We start from the raw sequence: 23,123 nt of genomic DNA on the forward strand, positions 1-23,123 counted from the left end.
GACATAAAGCACATATCGTTCTTTTCCCATTATTGGTAAGATGGAGACATTAGAGAACCTATGGAATCAATTCTACTTTTATAGTTTATTCAAGGATAATTTTTTTTATTTATTTTTTTGTTATGTTAATTAATTCTACAAAGTTTAATGGAAAAAATGGAACTCCACCATTGAATTTTAAAAATAAAAAATATATATGCATTTATATTTGTTGGGCACTTGTTGATTCCAAAACCGTCTCCAAGTTTCTTGTCGAAACAAGAGATTACACAACAAAAAATTGGCAATAAAATGAACAAAATGTTGTGTTCAACATTATTATTATATCATCATGAATGAGAGAGGGTGAAAGTCCATATTTCCTATGGATCGTGTTTCAAATCACCATAACCATCAAGAAATAGAGAAACAAGTGAACTTGTTGCCTAAAGGAACTGTCAAAAAAAACACTCAGAAACAAGTTATATGCCTTTGAATCCTGAAGAATATTACATAATAGCTTGCTCATACGGTTACCAGATCTTATTCTGGCAGCAAAATTGCCAACCACGTTCAGTGGTGATGATCATCTTCATCGTCTCCATGTCCATCGGGTGGTCCACCTGGGCCAACCACTTCCAACTGCCAACAGAATGAGGCCATGAACATTTTTGAATGAAATAACAAACGGGAACCACTCAAATCATTTTGGACATTAACTTAGTCGAGGGAGCATGTACAGAAAGGTTTATCTATGCTAGATAATTAAAGGACCCTCATACATACCACAAAGTACTGCGAGCATACTGGGCATTCATGTGGTTTGCCCTTCTCTAGCCAGAACCAAACAACATCATGCTCATCCTCTGTTGTGTTTTCACAGAGAAGATATGGTCAGTCAAAATCATTGATTGGAGTCAATTGTCTATAAATAATGATCCTTGTACAAATACAAGAAAGTAGGTTAAAACTAACCTCCTTCTACTCCAGGGCATCCCACAATTCTTTTGTCATAATAAGACTTAATCACAGCAGGTTCTTCCTGCAAGAGTTGATAGATGATGGATGACGATGAATTGTGAAGAAAGACAGAAATTTTAAAATACAACATAGAAAAATTAGTACAGGGAACATAAATTTAATTATAACAGCACTCATGGGATGAATGTTCATTAAAGTTTAAACCATTAACTGACAGAGTTGACACAGTTATATCACAGCTTCGGGATGGTATAGTGAGGCAAAATTTTAACAGGTTCAAATACAGAATAATGGTCGTTCAAATTCCAACTAATCCCATTAAAGAAATAATAGTAAGTGTTTTACTAATTATTTCATTGAAATCTTTTTTTTTTGGTTTACAGAATGAGGTTTCCAGGACTTGATAACTAGCTAAATACTTTCAAGTAAATAATTATAATTTCATACTCTTCCTATTAAGCAGGACTTAATAACTGGCTAAATACTTTTAAGTAAATAATTATAATTTCATAATCTTCCTATTAAGCAGGTTAGGCTTGGTTGGAATTTCAAGATCCCATTTATTTAATTCGAATCGAAACTTTTAAAACCTATCCATTTGATTGTCTTTTCTTTTCTTTACTTTTTTTATTGTGGATATGTCGTGTATGTTAAATACTCATAACATGTTAAACTTATATCAGTGAGGAAAGTGAAAAAAAAACTTCCGTAAAGAGAAAGATGAATTGCATTCCTTGTACATTAAAATAATATATCATACTCTATTTATAGACAGTTATTTAGGGCAAATAAAGAAACGCATAACAAGAGTTTCTTTTGCTGTTACAATAAAAATCTATCCATAGATTCCTCTATAATACTACACGCGTGTGAGTTCTCATGAGCTGCTGATGTGGCCCACCATTGCTGATGTGGATCTTTATTACTTAACTTCCCCCCGCAAGGTCAGCGTGGGATTGAGTAAAACGCTGAGCTTGGTCCGAAAGCGAATAAATGAGATGGCTGAGAGAAGTTTTGTAAGTACATCAACGATTTGATCACAAGAGGGTACATATCGAACCGTGGTTTGATTGAAAATAACTTTTCTCGAAGAAAGAATAAGTCAAGTTCAAATGTTTAGTTCTTGAATGTAATACCAGATTTGCACTGAGAGCTATAGTACTGAGATTATCACACCAGGTAACTGGAATGTTAGTCGAACCAATGTGAAGTTCTGACATAATTGATTTAAGCCAACGGAGTTCGGCTGTTGCATTGGCTAAGCTGCGGTACTCAACAATGGTGGTTCACATCAGCAGCTCATGGGAACTCACACATGTGTAGTATTCTAGAGGAATCAATGGATAGATTTTTAGTGTAACAGCATAACAAACTCTTGTTATGCATTTCTTTAATTGCCCTTAACAACTGTGTATAAATAGAGTAGGATATATTATTTTAATATACAAGGAAAGCAATTCATATTTTCCTTCACAGAAGTTTCTTTTCACTTTCCTCACTTGCTATCAGAGCTCCCAAAAATGGCGGAAGCTACCTCACTAAATAATTCCAGCAACATCTCCCAAAATAATTTCGGTACCACCTCCAATCTTGTGCTCGTTAACCCAGCAAATCAGATCACCCATGTAAAACTAGGTGATGATAATTCTCTTTTTTGACATCTTAGAATTTCTTCGGGAATTAATGGTCTGGGTCTGAAATATTTGCTTATGGAAGAAATGCCCACTCCACATAAATATTTTATTACAGAGGATATGGCTTAAACAATGAATCCACTCTACATCTAGTGGTCTCGTCAAGACCATCTTCTATTCTCCTTTTTACTTGGTTCAATGGCTGAAAGTATTCAAGCCCAGATGATCGGTTGTACAACCACATCTCAACTCTGGTCGCGAATCATGCACCTCTTTGCCACCAGATCTAAGGCTCGTGTAATGCAATACAAGTTGCAATTACAAACGCTGAAGAAGGGAAGTCTTAGCATGAAAGACTTCCTCAGCAAAATGAAAGGCTATGTTGATTTACTAGTTGTGTGTGGTCATTCAATTCCTGATGATGATCATGTGTTGTATATTTTGGGAGGAGTTGGAGTGGAATATGAGGTTGTTGTGGTTCATATTACCTCCAGAGTCGAGGCTCTTTCACCCACTGACGTCAGTGCATTACTAATGGCACATGAGGCACGAATTGAACCTTACACAACCAATACTGATGGAAGCACTCCTAACATCAATGCTACTACTTTTTCTCAATCAAAAGGCTGTGATGCTCCGACTCAAAGTTTCACTCCTAGTGGACGTGGCCGTAGCCGTTTCTTTAGAGGTGGAAGAAAGAGCTGGAACAACAACAATCGCCCAACATGTCAAATCTGTGGGTACTCTGGACATGTTGCTGAAAAATGCTATAATCGGTTTGATAAAGACTTTGTTCCATAACACAGGAACTCGGGTCCTCCCTTCCAACCTACTGCCAATCCAAATCAAGGACAATCATATCCTCCTTCTGCTGCACTAGCTATGAAACAACCAGAGATGCTCAATGAAGATTGGTGGTTTCTTGACTCTGGAGCATCTCATCATATTACAAATGATCTTGATAATCTCACCACTGGATCTGAGCACACAGGTGAAGGTAAAGCTTACATGAGTAATGGATCTGGTTTACCTATTTCACATATAGTAGCATCACGTTTTCACTTTTGCTCACATAGCAACTCTCGCACATAGCATCTAAATAATTTGCTTTGCGTTCCTCATCTTACCAAAAACTTTGTTAGTGTAAGCAAATTTGCTCAAGACAACATTGTCTTCTTTGAATTTCACCCACAATTCTATGTTATGAAAGATCTAGCAATCAAGGTTCAACTTCTCAAAGGCACCCTACATGAAGGACTATACAGATTTCATCTTGGCAAACTTGATCGTACCTCATCCACACAAGGATCCTGCCTCGGTCTCACTTCTCCTGTAAATCAAGTGCAGTCGGCACACCATCCTCCCCAAGTGGCATCATCCACATTAGCTAGATGGCATTGTTTACGCCCCTAGTTGATCCCACCCATTGTACTAATAGTGGCTCACCATTTGCCAACACCAGCTCATCAACAAGCAAGAACAAGACTCAAATTCTAACAGTGTAAAATGGTAGAGGTTATAAATCAAACTCTGTGCGCCTTCTATACATGAAGCTTGAGAGTAACCTAAGCCATAAGCATTTTCACAGACATCAAAGATGGTACAACCCAGGCTTATCATTTGAAACCAGCAATTGAGTCGATCTCAGAACCTTTCTAGCAAATACATATTTCAAGCTAAGAGTATTCAAACTGACCTTTGTTCCGAATGGACCAGACGGGTAATTTATTTCAAGAACATCCTGTCCCTAATACAATCAATTCGACACAAATAAGTTACATTAATCAAAACCATCAAAATGTTTGATTTTAACAGTCAAGAAGCACCAAGACAACAAGTCAATGCTGGAAAAAAAACACTCACTTTAAGAGACGCTTGGAGCTCCTCGCGCTCATGACCAGTGGCAATTGGCATTACATCCTCCACACTTTTCGTCGCACTCACATCCCCTTTTAAACACATTCGTTTACAGAAAAATAAAATTAGAAACGAAAAATTCCCAAAAAATAACCAAAATCAATTGACATATCAATACATCATGATAATCCCAGAAAGGAAGGGATTTTACTTTTCAGGATCTTGAAATTCAAAGAAGGAAACAAAATGTTAGAGACACACCAGAATCAGTGCTGAAATGGCGTGAGACGACGGGGAATAGACGGCAGGGATTATCCGGGCCTGCGGAAGTTCCAACGGCGAATCGGGCTGATTTGGGAGCGGATAGGATTGGGGCGAGAGTTCGGAGCTGCAGCGAGAGTCTTCTCCACATATTTCTTCAGCGATGATCAATAGGATTTTCGGATGTGATCTCAGCTCGCCACTTTGTAGCGCAAATTAGAATTAAGGAGCTGTAGAGGAAATTCTTCAGGTCGGGTGGAACTGCATCCATTACTCTCGCACGTGCCATATGTTTTGCACGTGTCAGCTTTTTCTTTTTTGAAAAAACAAGACTGGCTATTTTTTTAAAAAAGGAATTACATCGGTGAGTTTCTTCTTATCAATCAAACTAATTGATTATAAATTTGTGTGAGACGATTTTACGAGTCGTATTTTGTGAGACGGATCTCTATTTGGGTCATCCATGAAAAAATATTATTTTTTATGCTAAGAGTATTATTTTTTATTGTAAATATCGGTAGTGTTGACCCGTCTCACAGATAAAGATTCGTGAAATCGTCTCACAAGAGAGATACTCTTAATTGATTTGATTCATAATTATTATTAAAAATAATATTTTTATTATAAAAATTTATATTTTTCATAGATTAGGTCCGTCAAATAAAACTGATCGTATCTCGCTAAGAAATTTTGTTTCAAATTAACAATAACCTCGGATTTTCAGTTACAAAGGGTTCATAACTTCATATTATGTACTTTTCGGGGAGTCCAATTTGGTCTCACCTAAAACAATATATATGGTAGGCCCATCCGTTTTGAAATTTTAATTGTTGGCCCGTTTACTTTGTCCAAAGTAAACTACAAAACAAAACCCAAAGATCTTTGGGTCCAGTGACAAAGATGAGCCTCAAAACCTATATGATATTTAGGGGTGATCAAATTTTTTTTATTAACCTGTCCGAACCACTCGAACCGAATTGCACCGATATCGTTTTCATAATATTTTATAAAAATCGCGATTAAAAATATTAATCATAAACAGCACTGCATACGCGGTTCGGTTATTTTTTTTGTCAAGAACCACACCAAACAACACCGCCTAAACCGCTTGTCCTAATATTGGGTCTATAATTATAATAATTTGTAGACAACATATTCAAATAAAGAAGTCATGATTCATTTTATCCCAACTCTCTTCAAAAATATTATTCTTACAAATAAAATTTATCTTTTTCTTAATTATTCTTCATATTAGTCTTTTATTAAAGTATTTATTTCTTTTGCTACAATATTTTGTTTGAAGTTTGAAAGTAAAAAAATGATAAAATATTGTAAATGTCATTTTTGTTGTGAATGTGTTCTTAAATTATTAACTTAGTTTTGAATCTTGATTATTGTTTTATCTATTTTGATCTTTATATGCTTTGAACTATATTTTATATTTGAAGATAATATATTGTTGTTGTTTTCAAATAATTAGAATATATGTTCTAATATTTTTCATTAAAAAACTGTAAACCGACCGCAACCGCTTGAAATCGCTCAAAACCGTAAGGACTAATTTTTCATATAAAACCGCAATTAATTTTTCAAAATACTAACCGACCGCATATGGAAATTCGGTTTGAATTTTTTTTAAAAAAACCGTAAAACCGCATGGTGATCACCCCTAATGATATTGGATTCCAATCTCAATCCTTTTTGTACATAAAAAAATGGATTATAAGAAAATGATATGAGGGTAAAGAAATTCTAATGCAAATTCCAAATATATAAAACATTGTATAAAAGCATGAAACAAAGTATTTACATATGGAAACACAAAAGATAGAAATGGGGAAACAAATAACAGTGGAAAGGGAGAGCCATTTTTTAACCAAAAAGGACTAACACGTTACGAGTTAGACTACGAAGCACCTAATCAAGATTCATCCATCTAAAGTTAATTAGTTAGAATCCTAACATTTTTTCCTAAATGAGACGTGTGAAACTCATTTTTTAAGTAGCAGCTAGCATTGATTTCCAACCTCCCTATAATTTTCGGAACACGATGGGTGCACCATGTTGAGGGTGTAGGAGCATCAGAACCGAAGGGGAATGTTGATAGCCGGGCGAGAGCTCGAAAGAGAAGCGTTGGAGGATTATGGCGATGGCTAGTTTGGCTTGTAATATGGCTAGGTTTTGACCTATGCAGCGGCGGGTGCCTAAGCCGAATGGCATGAACGCCATCGGGTGCTTGGCCGCGTGGGCCACGCCTTTGGCAAATCTCGCTGGGTTGAACTCGTGAACGTCGTGACACCATAGAGTCGGGTCGTGGTGTATGGCTAGTATAGGGATAAGGAGCTCCGTCCCACGCGGTATTTGGAGCGTCCCTAGCTGTGTATCGGCCTTGGCTCGCCTGATTACCGCTACTGCTGGCGGGTATAGCCGCAGTGATTCGTTTAGGATCATTGCCAGCTGCAAATAAGTTCCAAAACATTAAATTAATCATTTCTTTTACTTGGAAACAAGTATTTAAAACCCAAGTGGCGAGTAAAATGTGTATTAATTTCATAATCTGCGCCTCTTCAGATCAAGAATCATTTAACTCAGTTCGAACAACAAGAATTAAAGTAGCATTTTTTTTAAAAATAATTATCACATTATTATATCACCATCATTAATAACACTAAAAAAAGATAAGATCCCTTTTCGCGCATCAAACACATGCTTAAGTTTTGCTTCCTATTTTGCGCAACTTCCGAGGAAGAATTGTCCTTTTTCGAAAAGAAATATTATGTAAATTATGCGAACATATAATCATGGCATGCGTAGGACGGTAGATGACTTTTATTTTATTCTATAGAAAGCAAAAGATTTTAAATTTCGTTTATTGAAATTTCGACATAACTCAAATTTTAAAAATTATCTCTAGAAAAAAAGATTGTCCAAATTCATATATATAACTCCTAAGTTATTTATCCAACCGATGTGGGGCAATTAACACATCCCTTCACGCTCAAGAATGAACATCTGGAACATAAAGTTTATAAATTACCCAATTATGGGCAGAACGTGTGACTCAACTATGAACAGTCCAACACATAACGATGGAACATGTGCTCTGATATCATAGTAAGATTGGAACTTGAACTTAACTCAACCCAAAACCTAGCTCTAGGAGGAAAATTGTCCAAGTTAACTCCTAAGTTAATTTTCCAACCGATTAAATTGTTGTCATTATTAGAAGCTACAAGTTTTGATTAAGATAGCATTAAATTGTAAAGATCATTGAAATTTTTAGATATCTATGCTATTAATTTTTGTTATGTTAATCTCTTTTTTTTTTTTTTTTTTTGAAGGAGAGAACATAAAAGGAAGTACCGTTCTGAGCTTGGCGAGATCATCTTTAGTAGGGACTTCACGTGATCCACACACCCTCAGCACCTCCTCACGTGCCTGTTCCTGCCACTGGGGATGCATCGCCAGCAGCACGGCCGTCCACGTCAGCAGATTTGACGTCGTATGAAGCCCGGCGAAGAACATCGTCTTGCACTCCTCGACGATGTCGTTCGGCGTCACCGCCAGCGGCGGTGACTCATCTCCTGCTGCCCGCATCATCACCTCCAGCAAGTCGTTGGGACATTCACCCGACAACGCCGTCTCATGTCCGCTAGAATCCCCCGCGGACCTTCGCCTGCCGTCGATCAGTTTCAGCAGGGATCTACGGATTTCCTTTTCCAATCCCCAAGATATTCTGTTCTTTTTGGTGGGGAAGAACCTGGAAATCGACAAACAAACGACTTTTCATCAGGGATTTAACTACACAAAAATGGGGTGGGCGGTATCACCTAGTATCATGTGTCGCTTCGCTCGATTGAACGTGCACCAGTTTCAAGGGGATGGAATAAAGATGATTTCTCACGCCTGATTTGATTTTTAAAAAAAATTATTATAATTCGAAACATCGTCTCAAATTAAATTTAAAATATTTTAATAATAATAATAATTGTTATTTGGGAATAATTGGAAAAGACATAGTTAGTATTAATGAAGTTACCTATATCCAGGGATGAAAAATTTCTGATAGGCTTCGGTGGCATGGACCATTTGCTGTGCTAGCAATTCAAAAATGGCTCTCCCATCAGAATAGCTGCTTCCAAACGTCACTCTTGTTATTACATCTCTCACTATCTTCTGGAACCAATCAGAAACATCCACTTCAACCTTGCCGGAATCCGACATTTTTTCCGGCCAAGTCACCAACGCTTCTTCTATGCTTTTGCCCATCAAGGGCACCATCATCTGTTAATATTCGACGTCATGTTTAAGTAAATATTAAATTTTTTTTACGTATTTTTTTAATCGGTTTAATTAGAACGGATATATGGGAATCGTATCTTGTTTTCTTGATTATATATATAATAAAATCATCTCAAAGTTCAAGTATTTAAGCTAAATACTAGATCACTACGTTTTTCTTTTCTATTTGTTTGTTTGTTTGTTATTCCTTGTTCAATCACGATTAGTAAAAGCTAAAGTAAATCGTAAATGAATCTTGATGATTATTTTTAATAATTACCTTGAGATTTTCTGTGTGGAAAGTTGGTTGGATGATCTTTCTGTGGTGAGCCCATTTGTCTCCTTTGAGACTCAACAAGCCGTCGCCTTCGATCTTCCTCACTAACGCTGGCGACTCATTTTTCTCGAACAACTCCGATTTCAGGACGAAGATTTCTCTGATAAGGGCTGGATCAGAAAGTGTCACACGAGGTGTTGGTCCAAACCATACAAGAAACATTGAGCCTGCAGCCATGTAAATAAAAAAAAAACTTTTATTATTAATTAGGGTTTATATCATCAAAGATTAAGTATATCGGTGTTTACCAAAAGTGGTAGCACAAAAAAGAAGTGATGGATTCATCATTTTGTCTAAAGAAAATGGATAGTGTAGACCCTACAGAAACACACTCAGAAACACACAATGATCCTCACACCAACTTTCTTGAATAAGTAATTAATGTGTGTATGTATGGAAGGGAAAACAAAATGTTAAAACAAATTTCCAACAAAGTAAAAAAGAAAACAGAAAGACGAGATTTTTTGAGGCATGAAATGATGCAAAAGAAGGAGAGGAAACAAGATCAAGTACCATATATTTTCTTCCAATGATGATAGAAAGAGAGAACTCTCGGCAGTATATTGTGAGAGAAAGGCATAGATTGAGTTGAAGCAATCAAATTCAAGCTAGAAATCTCCTTCATGTTTCCCAGCAAAAGTTGATATTTTGGACCCTTAATCCCTTGCTTCATAAAATGACTCCCAATTTTTCTTGGTGTCCACCACACATGAACCACGATCTTCAGCACAAAAACCAGCAAAATACATGAGATCAGAAGTGACCCGAAGAAATTAAGATTGTAATAATCTCCCATGTTTTAAAATTTTCTTGATTTGGGATTTCTTGAAGGTTGAGGGAGAATGAAGAATATTGTTTTGGCCGGTTGGCTGGATTGTGTTTGGTTTTATACAGAGATGGGAAAAGTGGAGGTTTCTTGTCTTTGTATGGGACAATGGGATGAAGATGGGCTTAAACTAAGGCTGAGGGAAGAAGCATTGATATTCTTCTTTTTATTTGAAAATTTTGAAAAATACTTAAAGGTCAACTATTTGAGCAAATGAGGTGTCATTTTGTGTTTGTTGACAGAATTGCCCCCCATCGATTTTTCTTAATTATTACTTTTCTCGATATATATATATATATATATATATATATATATATATATATAAATGAGACATGCATTGATGTGGGCTGTGGCCAGTGCTATCGATCATGTTATGTTGTCTACAAACAGTACTTTGGCCAACCTGAAAATTTAGATTTCAAATCGATTCAAATCCCGGCTTTCTAACCGAGTCCAACTCATGCCGACGTTAAAACTTCAGTTTTCCGATTTTTCGAGCCGGATCGACCGTTTTCGTTGCAAGATATAGGATGGCTTTTGTAGTTTTCGGGTTTTTTTCGCCTACATACTCGAAATCGATGCTTGACTTGAGGGTCGTGTAGTTGAGCGTCGATGTTTTATATTTCGCAAAATATATATATATAAAAATTTTGAAAGAGATGAAAGTTTATTTTAGTCCGCTAACATATTCAATTTTGTGTTTTGGTCTACCAAATTTTCAAAGTATACTTTTGGTGCAGTAACTTTTAATTTTCGGTTGTTTGGTTAAATGGTTGACGTCGCACTAGAAAATACTAACGTGATATCTTAAAATTCTAATATGGCACTGAAAATTGATGATGTGATGTCGAATATTGATGACTTATCAAATGTCATATCAGAAATTGATCCAAAATCAAAAGTTAGTGTATCAAAACCCAAAATTTAAAAAGTTAATGCAACTAAACATTTATTTTCCCATTTGAAATTAAGTATTATTTGCAATGGGGAACTTGGAGTGCATTAATTAACCAAAATTCTAGCTTTGGAAATTTATATATAATGAATCACTATTATATTGTTGACATTAATTTTTAAAATATTAGAGAACATAGACATTTAATCTATGTTATAGAGGCATAATATAATTATTATTCGGAATATAATTTATAATTAATGAAAAAATAAATGTCACCATGAAATATTATGTGACTGATAGTGAAGTTGTCTGCTGAAGTGTTGCTATCAATTTGGGATCAACGCCAAAGGGTAAAATAAGTGGTCGAACATCTAAAAACGAGCAATTAATTTTTGTCAAATAAATTTTTTTAAAATTTCAACAATATATATTTTATGAATGGGTCTATTGTGAGATGATCTCGCGAATCTTTATCTGTGAGACGAGTCAACCCTACCGATATTCACAATAAAAAGTAATACTCTTAGCATAAAAAGTAATAATTTTCCATGGATGACCCAAATAAGAGATATGTCTCACAAAATACGACTCGTGAGACCGTCTCACACAAATTTTTGCAATATTTTATATACTCTACTCTGTTTTGAAATATGTTAAATCCCAATATCAAGTTAGTTTTTATATGGATTCACATCCCTAAGACAATAACCTTCTATATATATATATATATATATATATATTCAAGCAAAAAAAACATTTTGGTTCACTAAATTTTTATATTTCGGATTTTGGTAATGTAACTTTGATATATTTTTTTAAGTCATATTTTGTCAGAAACATCAGAAAATGTTATCATGGTAACAAAAAATGCAAGAAATTGAAATTTAGTGCACCAAAACCAAAATTTTATAAGTTAATGAATTAAAACCCAAAATTAGAATTCAACTCTCCCTAAAATACTGACTTCTCCACATTATAAAATGGAAATATATTATTCTATATTAAATTTTGGAGAATAATATATAAAAGAATTCAACTCCCCTAATATTTTTTAAAAAAGGAAATATAAAAACTATCTATATACGTCATGACCATTATGTGCAATTTTTTTAATGCCAAAAATAAGCACCATGACGACTCATTCTTTTATTTTATATAATATAATATAATATATAGTATAATTATTGGTTATATAATTTTTTTCAAAAAACAAGTGCATAAAAAGATCATATAATATTTTTAGATATATCTTGTTATGATGGATGTATGATTGTGAGAAATAATAGCTTAGGCACATGCATATTTGACCCTAGCTAGCTACTTTATTAGGGATTTTAATTGGAAATTATAGAAGAGACATAAAATTACAATATATTCTCTATTTGTAAAACCAAAGGGGCTCGAGATAATTTTGTATGTATTTCCTTTCGATTGATTGATATATCGATCTGCCCATCATTTTCACTAATGCCCTTCACAAGTTATGATTTTATACCTAAATTAGTCTGCCCCCTGCTTATTAAATTCAATGACTAGAAGCTGCACACCCTACCGGAACAAAGACGCAAAGACCTTCTTTGAATTTTTTATATTATAAATATTATATATATATATATATATATATATATAATCGTCTTGCGAAAATAATTAACTTGAGTATGTCTTATATACTTCAGACTCATGCCTACACAAACATGAGTGTAAGATGGATTGGTGTAATAACTACTTCGTATATAAAATCGTTTTAAAAAAAATAGTTAACTCGAGTTTCTATAGAAGTCCATTTTCATGTATATTGTTCTATCCAACATCAGATAAGAACGTTACAATGATGTCGTCGATTAAATTTCTGGATCTTTTAAGTGACATGCAGCTTTTTATTTTTATTCTTTTGATTTGGTGAGTTGAGGAATTCAAGACAAAAATTTGTGTGAGACGGTCTCACGGGTCGTATTTTGTTAGACAGATCTTTTATTTGGGTCATTAATAAAAAAATATTATTTTTTATACTAAGAGTATTACTTTTTATTGTGAATATCCGTAACCGTCTCACAGATAAAGATTCGTGAGACCGTTTCACGAGAGACCTACTCGGAATTCAATTATTGATAGTATACATAAGAAACCCCAAATTTAGAATCTTGTCCCTTGGTTATCAATAATTTGTAAGGAGAAAAGATAATAAGCAAACAGGGATTTGTTTGATACTTGGTTTTTACTTTTATTTTAAAATGTAATTATAGAAGTCAATGGATGATAGATAAATGTATTAGACTGATTATCAGTTTCATTGGTGATTTGGTGGGGGATAATTATCAATGCTTTACCAAACCAGAAATAAAAAATAAAAATAAAAAAATAAACGAAAAGTTAATATTTATTGATATTACAATTATGATTTCAATTTTATTATTTATTCGTATCGAAATTTTCATTCATAACATGATTTTCATGAAAACTCAATAAATATAAAGTCGTATCCACGCGCTATAATTTTTTAATTTTGTGTTCTAACGTCACTATATAGTTATGATCCGGGTCGATCCAACGAACATACATGTATAGCAACACTTCAAACAAAAATAAAAAAAAAATCATAATTTTTTATATATTACATGTAGCCGACGGGTATTAATAAAGAAATGGTGGTTCCCAGATTAAAAAATTTGCTGATAAATTATTTAAATATAATCTCAATCTATATAATATATGATATTAAAAGAAGAGAAGGGAAGGGGAGAGGAAGCATTGGACAAGTTGTGGTTTGGAAGGTTGCTCTTAAATTGATGCACATGGGAACAAGGCTGTCTATTATATTGCTCCTTTTTGCTGTGATAACGGGGGGATGTGCCTTGCTTGTCTCAAAACAAGGGTACCCCATCCCTTAATCTTGTCTTAATAATACCAAAACATCATGGGGGCCATTTCAACCTTAATTCATGCCTACCACCTTTAATATTTCCTTCATTTTCTTAACAATTTACATCATCCATCGTCGTCGTCGTCGTCGAGTTTTTTTAAATATATATATTAATGAACATTTACAATTCAAAGATCTCGGACTAATACTGTAATTTGATAATATATAGAATTAAACTAAAAAAAAAATCTAACATATTGATCAGAAATAAAAATTTATCTTATGAAAATACTCTTAGGCATAATATTTGAAATATTCATTGATTGCGGGGCAGATACTACAAGATTTGAGATTTGGATCATCTGTTGTGACTGAACATGTGTTCTGCTCTTTTTACACGAGATGATTAGATGATAATCTCGTTACGTCTGACAATTTTTCAAATTTATCTTACTCCGTGTGATGACCATCAGATGATCAACCGATCATCTCGACGGTGCTGTGTTTTCAGCCACAACAGAGAATTCAAATCCCAAGATTTGGCTAGTCATGTAATTATTTTAGATTTTGGTGCCACGTCTTTTATTTAAGTGGTCTTGTTCCATTTCATAAGCGGAAATTAACGAGTAACAAATATATTAAAAAATAGTTAGTAATAATATAATTAGCATATATATACAAGAAGGAACGTTTTCATTCATTGCCTCAAAAGGTCCTTCTAATATAATGTATGTCGTTTTGTAATAATTGTTTTTGTAAGGAGAACAATCGAACCGTGATATTTGTATTGATATGTAGTTTAAAATATTGGAGTTGTACCATTACCGTCAACTATAACATTTTGTAAAATGAAATCTTATAATTGATATCAGAGTCGAGTTCACGAGTTCGATTTTTATTTATAGTAAAAAGTGTAATTATTGATAGCGAGATTGTTGTGGTGCAATAAATGTATTTGTTAGTAACAGTGACGTTTGTGCTGCTCTATTGAAGTTACACAATTATCATCAACTGTAGCTTTTGACGAAGCTGCAAGCGTTCGGTCATACAATGTATATTGCATGCCATCCTAATTTCATCAATAACTGGAGCAAACATCGCTAACGGAGAATTATGATTAGCATATATTACTTAATAGCTTCGTATAAAAGATCATTAGAGTATAAATCAAAACATTAGCAAGAGCCAACAACATGCCTTCGGAAATGGTTTAAAGACTTTCCAAGAAAATAAATGTTTAATTTCGCCCTCTTTTGAGAAAAAATCACAATATATAATAATTTTTTTGTCTGTTTTCTCAATTACATGCTGAAATTATATATACTAATGATGTCAAGTAGCTAACTATAATTAGAGTATGTCTCTTCTGAGACGGTTTCACGAATCTTTATCTGTGAGACGGTTCAACCCTACCGATATTCACAATAAAAAGTAACTCTTAGCATAAAAAGTAATACTTTTTCATGGATGACACAAATAAGATATTTTTCTCGTAAAATACGACCCGTGAGATCGTCTCACACAAGTTTTTGTTCTATAATTAATGATTTTTTGTTCCCACAAAATTTGGTATATATGCTTGCTTTTATTATTGTTCAGCCAACTATTTGTCCTTTATACAATTATACTCTTACATTTTAGGTCTCACATTTACACAATTGTGCTCAATTATCCTGTGTATCAACTGCTTCGTAATCGTCTTCGTTATACAAATTAATCCTAGTTGACCCAATCACAATAGGATACAGTCATTTGTATGATAATTTGTCACATATGATAAATAATAGTATTTGTATTGTCAACTGTTTTTAGTACCGTTCTGTCATATCTACAATTTTACATCATATCTCCATTAATGAAGGACTTTCGTTCCACGAAAATAATTAACTCAAATTACAAATGACGACTTTGACACGAGATATATTTTATATATTGACATTTACACCAAGTAATTCTGGGGGAGGAAACATGAGTACAAACGTTTATTTGGAAACAAAGTACATATGGAGCTAGAAAACTTATTTAATTTTGTTTATTATCTATCCACCTGTCATACTCGATCCACTAATTTGCCATAAATTTTAATCGGTAATAGTACGTACTTTTTTTATTTTTGTAATTTGTCAACGACAACAAAAGACATTTGCACTCAAACAAACAAATAAAATTGAACCAACAAATTAATGGATTGGAGGATTCGGATCTTGGAAATGATATTCACATTAATTTACTTAATAAATTAGTCACATGATTTCCATCTACTTTTTTAACTCCATTATTATTATTATTATTATTATTTAACAAAAAGGGAAAAAAAACATTGATGTTATCCGGGTGAAATGGATGAGCCGGATCGGGTGCTCTACTGGATATGCTATCAATATAGTGGAGGAAATAAGAGTAAGATGTCTAGATCAGAAGCTTTTCTCCTCAGACAGCTGGAATGATCTGCACCCAAGAAGATAACCACGTGAATAGGGCGTCAGAGGGGTGTCCGACTGTGGTCACTCCGATGCTTAAGTCAGTGAATGATTTAAGCCAAAAATCAACATAACTAAGTGATGGTTGTGATATTGGTGTGAATGAAAGAGTTTTAATTAGCAATAAATGGTGTATTCAATATCTCAATCCCCCATAAATGCAAAGAATGAACCTGATATTTATAGTAGGAGATGTAATGATGACTTCGTTCTTCGTGCTACCTACTAATTATAGTAGGGCAGCTGATCATACCATATATTCTGATGTGTCAAATCTCACACTAGTCACATCCAGCTTACCTGATTTTGTCAACCACTTGGGTCAGTGTCATAGATGGGACAAGCCGCTCGCACCCTACTCTTCTAGTATACTTGAGTGCGGCGCTCATATCTAAGTGGTCCGAGTAGGAAAATTCCTGGTAACTTGCATGAGAATACGGGCATCCAATATCCCGGGGAGAAGACGTCTCAGTCGTTCAATGGCCTGTCCTTCTGATTGAACCATTTCCGTAGATTCTCCCTGGTGAGCTATCCATCCAATGTCCCGGGTCGTCCGGGATCCAGGCTCCTTTGCAGACCTCACCCATTGTCTCGAATTATCCATGACCTGGTAATCAATTCACATCCCTGACCCGGACACAATCCATGACTCGAGACATCCCGGGACATCAAACATATTCTTAATTCTATTCAAAACTTATATATTACTTGAAAGAATTGAGCTTCACACCCGATTCGAGATTACTAGGAAAAATATCGTTTCCATCGGGTGGACGAAAGTTTTACACGTACATTTTGATGATTTTAAGTGTGAAATTAGGAATGAAATGTATGCAAATTTCTTTAATTATACATTTTATTTTTTATTTAAAAAAGATGACTCGTTGACTAAAATAACACCAACAAAATTACTATAATATAACTAAAAAATTAAATTAATATAATAATATAGTATAACTAAAATAATACTTATAACAAATATACTATATTATAATCGATAAGCACTATAATAATATAAATAATATTACACTAGCATTTGTACTATAATATAACTAAAATTACACTTGCATTATCCTATAGTATAACTAAAAAAAACACTAGCAAAATTACCATAGAATGCAAAAGAAACACACAAATAATTTATTAACTCGATACCTAGTCGATAACAACGAGATTTTTAATATAATTCGTGCAAACGAGAAATGATCGAACAACGCCCCCAGACCATACAATGAGCAAGGTCTGGAGTTATCCCTATCCCTCGGCACAATTGTACTCAAATCTCAGAATTCAGAACACTAAGTTGATGCAACAATTAGTACATCTTTCTAAAGACTTTGTCTGCCAAGGGACCCTTTGTAAATGGTGTGTGTATCCCATTGCATGTGATTACTTAATAAGAAATAAAAGCATCGGAGCTCTTACATTGTCCTCTTTGTCAGCCCAACAACTGTTCTTACGGTTGTGTGCATAAAACTCGTCACTCGGTTATTATACATGACTCAACATTGTAACGTCGTCGGACTATAAAAGATATGGCAAAAAAAAATTTAATTTGTAAATCGTTATGTAGAGCGAGTTCATTCGGAATGATTCCTCCTGTGATGTACGTAGAACATGAAGGTAGCTAGTGTTAAGATGGAACTTGGACCTAACTCAACACCAAAAGCTAGCTCAAGGGGGGAGGATTGTCCAAGACCATATATTATACAACTCCCAGTTATTTTATCCAACCAATGTGGGACAACTAACACACCCTCCTCACGCCCATGAATGATCATTTGAAGCGTGAAATTTATAAATGACCCAATTATGAGCAGAACGGATGACCCAACTATGGGCAGTCCAACACATAACGGTGGAACCTGAGCTCTGATACCATGTTAAGATTGGAACTTGGACCTAATTCAACACCAAAAGCTAGCTCAAGGGGAGTGGATTGTCCAAAACTATATATACAACTTCCATGTATTTTATCCAACCGATGTGAGACAACTAACAGCTAGTTGTTTATTTTGTAAGGATACTTTTTGCCAGCTTTCCCTAATTTGAAGACTTGACTACCAACATGTTGGTTTAAGTTTTAAAGTGTATTTTAGGTCAACTCTTGACTTAATTCGTAGCAAAGTAGGTTTGCTTTTGTTTTTAAATATGTTGACGTCTCACGTAATTAATGGCTTTACAACAAATAAAACAGAGGATGCGTACGTTATTTTGGCTGTCATTTGGGGAAAAAAAAGAAGACAAATTTGTTTTGAATGTATGCGATAGAAATTCCTGCTTAACTTGCGTCGCATATGATGCTAAATTTCGAATTTTCACATCAGATGTAATTTTTGGGAAATGGGAATACTTTTTTTTTTTTTTTTTTTTTGGGAAGTCGAAATGGGAATACTTCTAATACACGTTTAATTAGAGCTCGTCAAGGAATTTCCTCCGCATTATTTTGTTTCTGATTGGGTAATTCTAAGGCTGAACAGACACTACAACAAAATCTACATTCAACCACACTCCAAAGACAACGTTTTTACGAAAAACTGTTGTCTTTTTTTTTAACAACGATTTCAAGGAAAACTGTTGTCTTTATGCGTTTTTTTATTTTCATAGACAACGTTTTTTGAAAAAGTGTTGTCTTTTATGGGTCAAAGACAATGTTTTTTAAAAAACGTTGTCTATGAGCGGATTTTTTGGTGGCTACGACAACGTATTCTGTTCAGCCTTGAATTACCCAATCAGAAACAAAATATATATATAAATATATATAATAGATATATTTGATGAGACGAGTCGATCTGATATATATTTGTAGTGAAAAATCATATTTTTGATGCCGGGTCGATAGTCTAATAAGAATTTTTATGCATAAACATGGTAAATATGTTTAAAAATAATAAATACTTTATCAGTTAGCCACAACGATCTTCTGTTATAAGGTCAGAGTTTGTTATAAATGTTTACCAATTTAACAAATAATGTCATCTAATTACCTTTACCTCGTATAGCCAACGTTAAGATCATGCGTAGCTATAACGAACACATACATGAATATTGTACTTAACGATTCATGTTGAGCAAAATTTATATATTTTAATTAACATGATCGATCAACGTGTGAGATCATCTGTAAAAGTTGATTTGGATCCATATAAGCCATTGGATTCACAGTCTTCCAACATTATTTCCTCCTTAAATCAAAACATAACATTTATATACATTTATATATATAAGTGTGTGTAAAAACTTGCGTGAGACGGACTCACGGGTCATAGTTTGTGAGACGAATCTCTTATTTGGGTCATCCATGAAAAAATATTACTTTTTATGCTAAGAGTATTACTTTTTATTGTGAATATCGACAGGCTTGACCCATCTCACAGAGAAATATTCGTCAGACCGTCTCACAAAGAGACCTACTATTATATATATATATATATATATATATATATATATTCGGAAGAAGAGTCAAAATCATTTTCGTTTTGCAGTGGAAGCATCCAACATATTGCCGATTTCGACGGTAATTAAAGAATCCAAAATCTTGGAAAATTTATTTTCAAGAAAAGGTGACTGTGGGTTTTTTGGCCTTTATATTCTTATCATGTCGCTGCAAACATCCAATCATGTAAATATTGGCTTTCCCCTACTCCACATATCCAAAGTGAAGGCTGCTTCATTTTACTCCTCAGTTGCTTCCAGCTGATCTTCCCTTGTTTTCCTCCTACTCCACACAACCAAACAAGCCACATTCAATATATTTCTCATATATATATATATTTATTGAAATCATAAGCATGAGTTATATGAATTTAACATATTGGTTTATGTTTAACCATCTTTTTTTGAGATCGTTGTCATACTCTGAACTACGATTATACATGACAAATCACGATTTAATATATTTCATACCTACCGTACACATTCTTGTAAACAAATATAATTATATTTGAAATTTTTTCAAATTTGTCATATTTACATGTTCACATGATTAATTTTTCTCACAATTATTGTAAAGTACCATGGAGCCTAATTATTATAGCTTCTTGTTATAATGTTGCCAAGCCAGGCTAGCCAACCCCCTAGTTTCCTATATGTGGTGTGAGAATCGTTATGTATCCTTGTAATAAATGGAGTAAAAAGGTATTAATAGGTGTCTAAATCAATGGAGTAAGTGTACTTGTGATCAATTGATCGCATATTTTATTATTTATCAACATATTCTTGGTGACTATCACACAAAGTTTGTCTAGTATGATTTATCTGGTTAACGTGATTTGCAGGTTACTGCGTCCACCTTGAGTGTTTATCCATTATGTTTTTATGAATAATGATAGCAAGTTTTACGTAACAAAAATGCATTTTTCGATCCTATCACGAAACTATTCAATCCTCACACTCCACAACTATTCTACAAAGCATGACGAATCCATTGAACTAATGATTTAGTAACTATGATATGATCGATAAGGAGGAATAACTTCTTTGGTGTAGTTTCATAGAAAGTAGAAAAACTTATCAACGAAAGTCTCAATACAAGTAAAAATCTTACACGGATGGCAACTAACATGCCCTTTTACATGTCAATAAGTAATAATTTTTCAGCTCAAGCATTGAAAGGATCGTCGAGACCGATATTTTTTGCAAGTCCTGAGTATCCTCAATGTGTATCTAATATCGATTGTATTCAGTTCTTTTTCCACATGCTCGTCTCGGATATCATTCTTGCTAAGAAAAATTGGCTCAAACTTTATATTTTTATTAAATGTCTTTTCATCCCAAAAAAGAGAGATGAACTTACTTTCATGTATGATATTTTCCAACGAGAAATATTTCTCACAATTATGTTATCCTCCCTTATCGTGTAACTCTCCATGTGCCCACTATTGAATGAAGGGACTTGTAAGGGTTGGTTTCAAGGAAAAAAGTTGTTAGAATTGCATATCTATTAATTGTTTGATCTTTTCAGATGACCTAGAAAAGAACCCACAACAGTGGAGGGATAAGCATTTTCCTTTTTTAATTAATTACATCTTTTTTGGGTAATAGAATAAAAAAAACTAAAAAGGGTATCAATGTAATTTAACCTGTCACATCAATATCATTGGCACTTGTACTTGATTTTGTATATATTACTCTCTTTTTTTTTGTGTGAGTTATATGGAATAACCACTTCTCAAGTTACATTTCATAAATTAACTTATGTTTAGACAAGTGCTACATATGTTGTATCATATATTTGTTATGAACATTTGACAGTCTTTTATAAGCAATCATGGATTGATTAAAAAAAAGAAGATAAAACTCATAGTGAGACGTATTATTGAAAGATATGAGGTTTTTTTAAACACATACATTTAAATGTATAGGATTAAACGATTATTAATATGTCTAAAATATAAAATTGTTAGCAGAAATGTAATTTTATTTTTTCTTATATTGTTGATAGCGCATAGTCTTATACACATGAGAGGTTCCACTTACTTGGACATCAAATTTGTCGGTCTATTAGGTACATGAATTCAAGAAGAGACGTGTATGTATTACATATCACCTTAGTTTTATCATTTTTTTAATCGTTGGTGTTATTCCCAATAGACATCAATGTTATCCATTAAGATCTAATATCTTTATTTTACGATCTACCCAACCAATTGAATCATATAACGTAACATCAGCAACTTGATATGCAAAACTTCTCAATATGTCGCTTTTCTCAATACTTATTTCACACATGTACACATAACATAACACATCCATTTTCACTCTAAATTTTTTTATCCACTTGCAAATACATCATGATTCCATTTAAACCACAATCTATTGGCAAACACAAAGTTGAAACAAAATTGGTCGAGGACTCCAAATTAGACATGACATGGCTAATTTTGGTGATGTAATAAAAGTGGGGATATTAATACATTTTGTTTTTGGTTTCATGTGAACCAACAAGAAGTTAACATCAAAAAGCACAACACAAAACCGATTATTTTGGACAAAGAAACAAGTGAAAAAAGATTCATGGAGCTTCAAAAATCTAAAAGGAGATGGTGGGAACACCATTGCATTTGTCTGCTTCTACCAACCTGTGCTAACCCTGTCGCGGCGTGCTGTCACCACAATCATTTTTTATTTTACTATAATTATATATATCATCGAAACTCACACTATTTTTTCTAATTTATTAAAAAAAATCTAAAGTTAAGTTTAAATATGTCACATTTTATATATCATGAAGTTATGGTCAATTATATTTGAATTTATTGCAAAAACTTTCATATCTAAAAAAAAAAATTAATGCATGCAGTTTAAGAATTAATTTGTATTTCTTTACAGGCAAAAACTTGTGTGAGACGATCTCACGGGTCGTATTTTGTGAAACGAATATCTTGTTTGGGTCATCCATGAAAAATTATTACTTTTTATGCTAAGATTATTACTTTTTATTGTGAATATCGATAGGGTTGACCCGTCACACAGATAAAAATTCGTGATACTGTCTCACCAAGAGACCTATGGAAGTTTGGGTTTAGCATACAAATAAATTTTCTACTAATTATGTGATATATAGATATTGGAGTAGCCAATTTTAAAAACTCAATCCATATCAAAAGCCACATATATTTAAACTGATTCAAACAATATAATTACATTTTTTTTCTCTATATAAACTTTCAGAAATTTCATTTTGGACTCAGAATAAGATCATTTTTTTGTTATAATAGAGTTTCGAAC

The 23,123-nt window shown here is 33.6% G+C and overlaps 2 protein-coding genes across 2 annotated transcripts; both read right to left on the minus strand.

Moving 5' to 3' along the window:
- Positions 1-303: 303 nt before the first annotated feature.
- On the minus strand, positions 304-4,980 carry LOC142521191 (cytochrome c oxidase subunit 5b-1, mitochondrial-like). Its single transcript, XM_075624417.1, has 6 exons — positions 4,713-4,980; positions 4,458-4,543; positions 4,291-4,341; positions 955-1,021; positions 766-845; positions 304-621 (listed from the first exon to the last, which is right to left on the minus strand). Exons 1-6 carry the CDS (start codon positions 4,861-4,863, stop codon positions 553-555), a joined length of 504 nt encoding a protein of 167 aa, XP_075480532.1. The 5' UTR covers positions 4,864-4,980; the 3' UTR covers positions 304-552.
- A 1,474-nt stretch (positions 4,981-6,454) lies between these two features.
- Positions 6,455-10,307, minus strand: LOC142521433 (cytochrome P450 734A1-like). The gene is made up of 5 exons (XM_075624637.1): positions 9,844-10,307; positions 9,274-9,497; positions 8,752-8,996; positions 8,076-8,472; positions 6,455-7,169 (listed from the first exon to the last, which is right to left on the minus strand). The coding sequence occupies exons 1-5, from the start codon at positions 10,124-10,126 to the stop codon at positions 6,744-6,746; spliced, it is 1,575 nt and encodes a 524-aa protein (XP_075480752.1). The 5' UTR covers positions 10,127-10,307; the 3' UTR covers positions 6,455-6,743.
- Between the last annotated feature and the right edge of the window lie 12,816 nt (positions 10,308-23,123).

This window comes from Primulina tabacum, chromosome 12, assembly GCF_025594145.1.
Source record: "Primulina tabacum isolate GXHZ01 chromosome 12, ASM2559414v2, whole genome shotgun sequence".
In the NCBI taxonomy this organism is placed as follows: domain Eukaryota; kingdom Viridiplantae; phylum Streptophyta; class Magnoliopsida; order Lamiales; family Gesneriaceae; genus Primulina; species Primulina tabacum.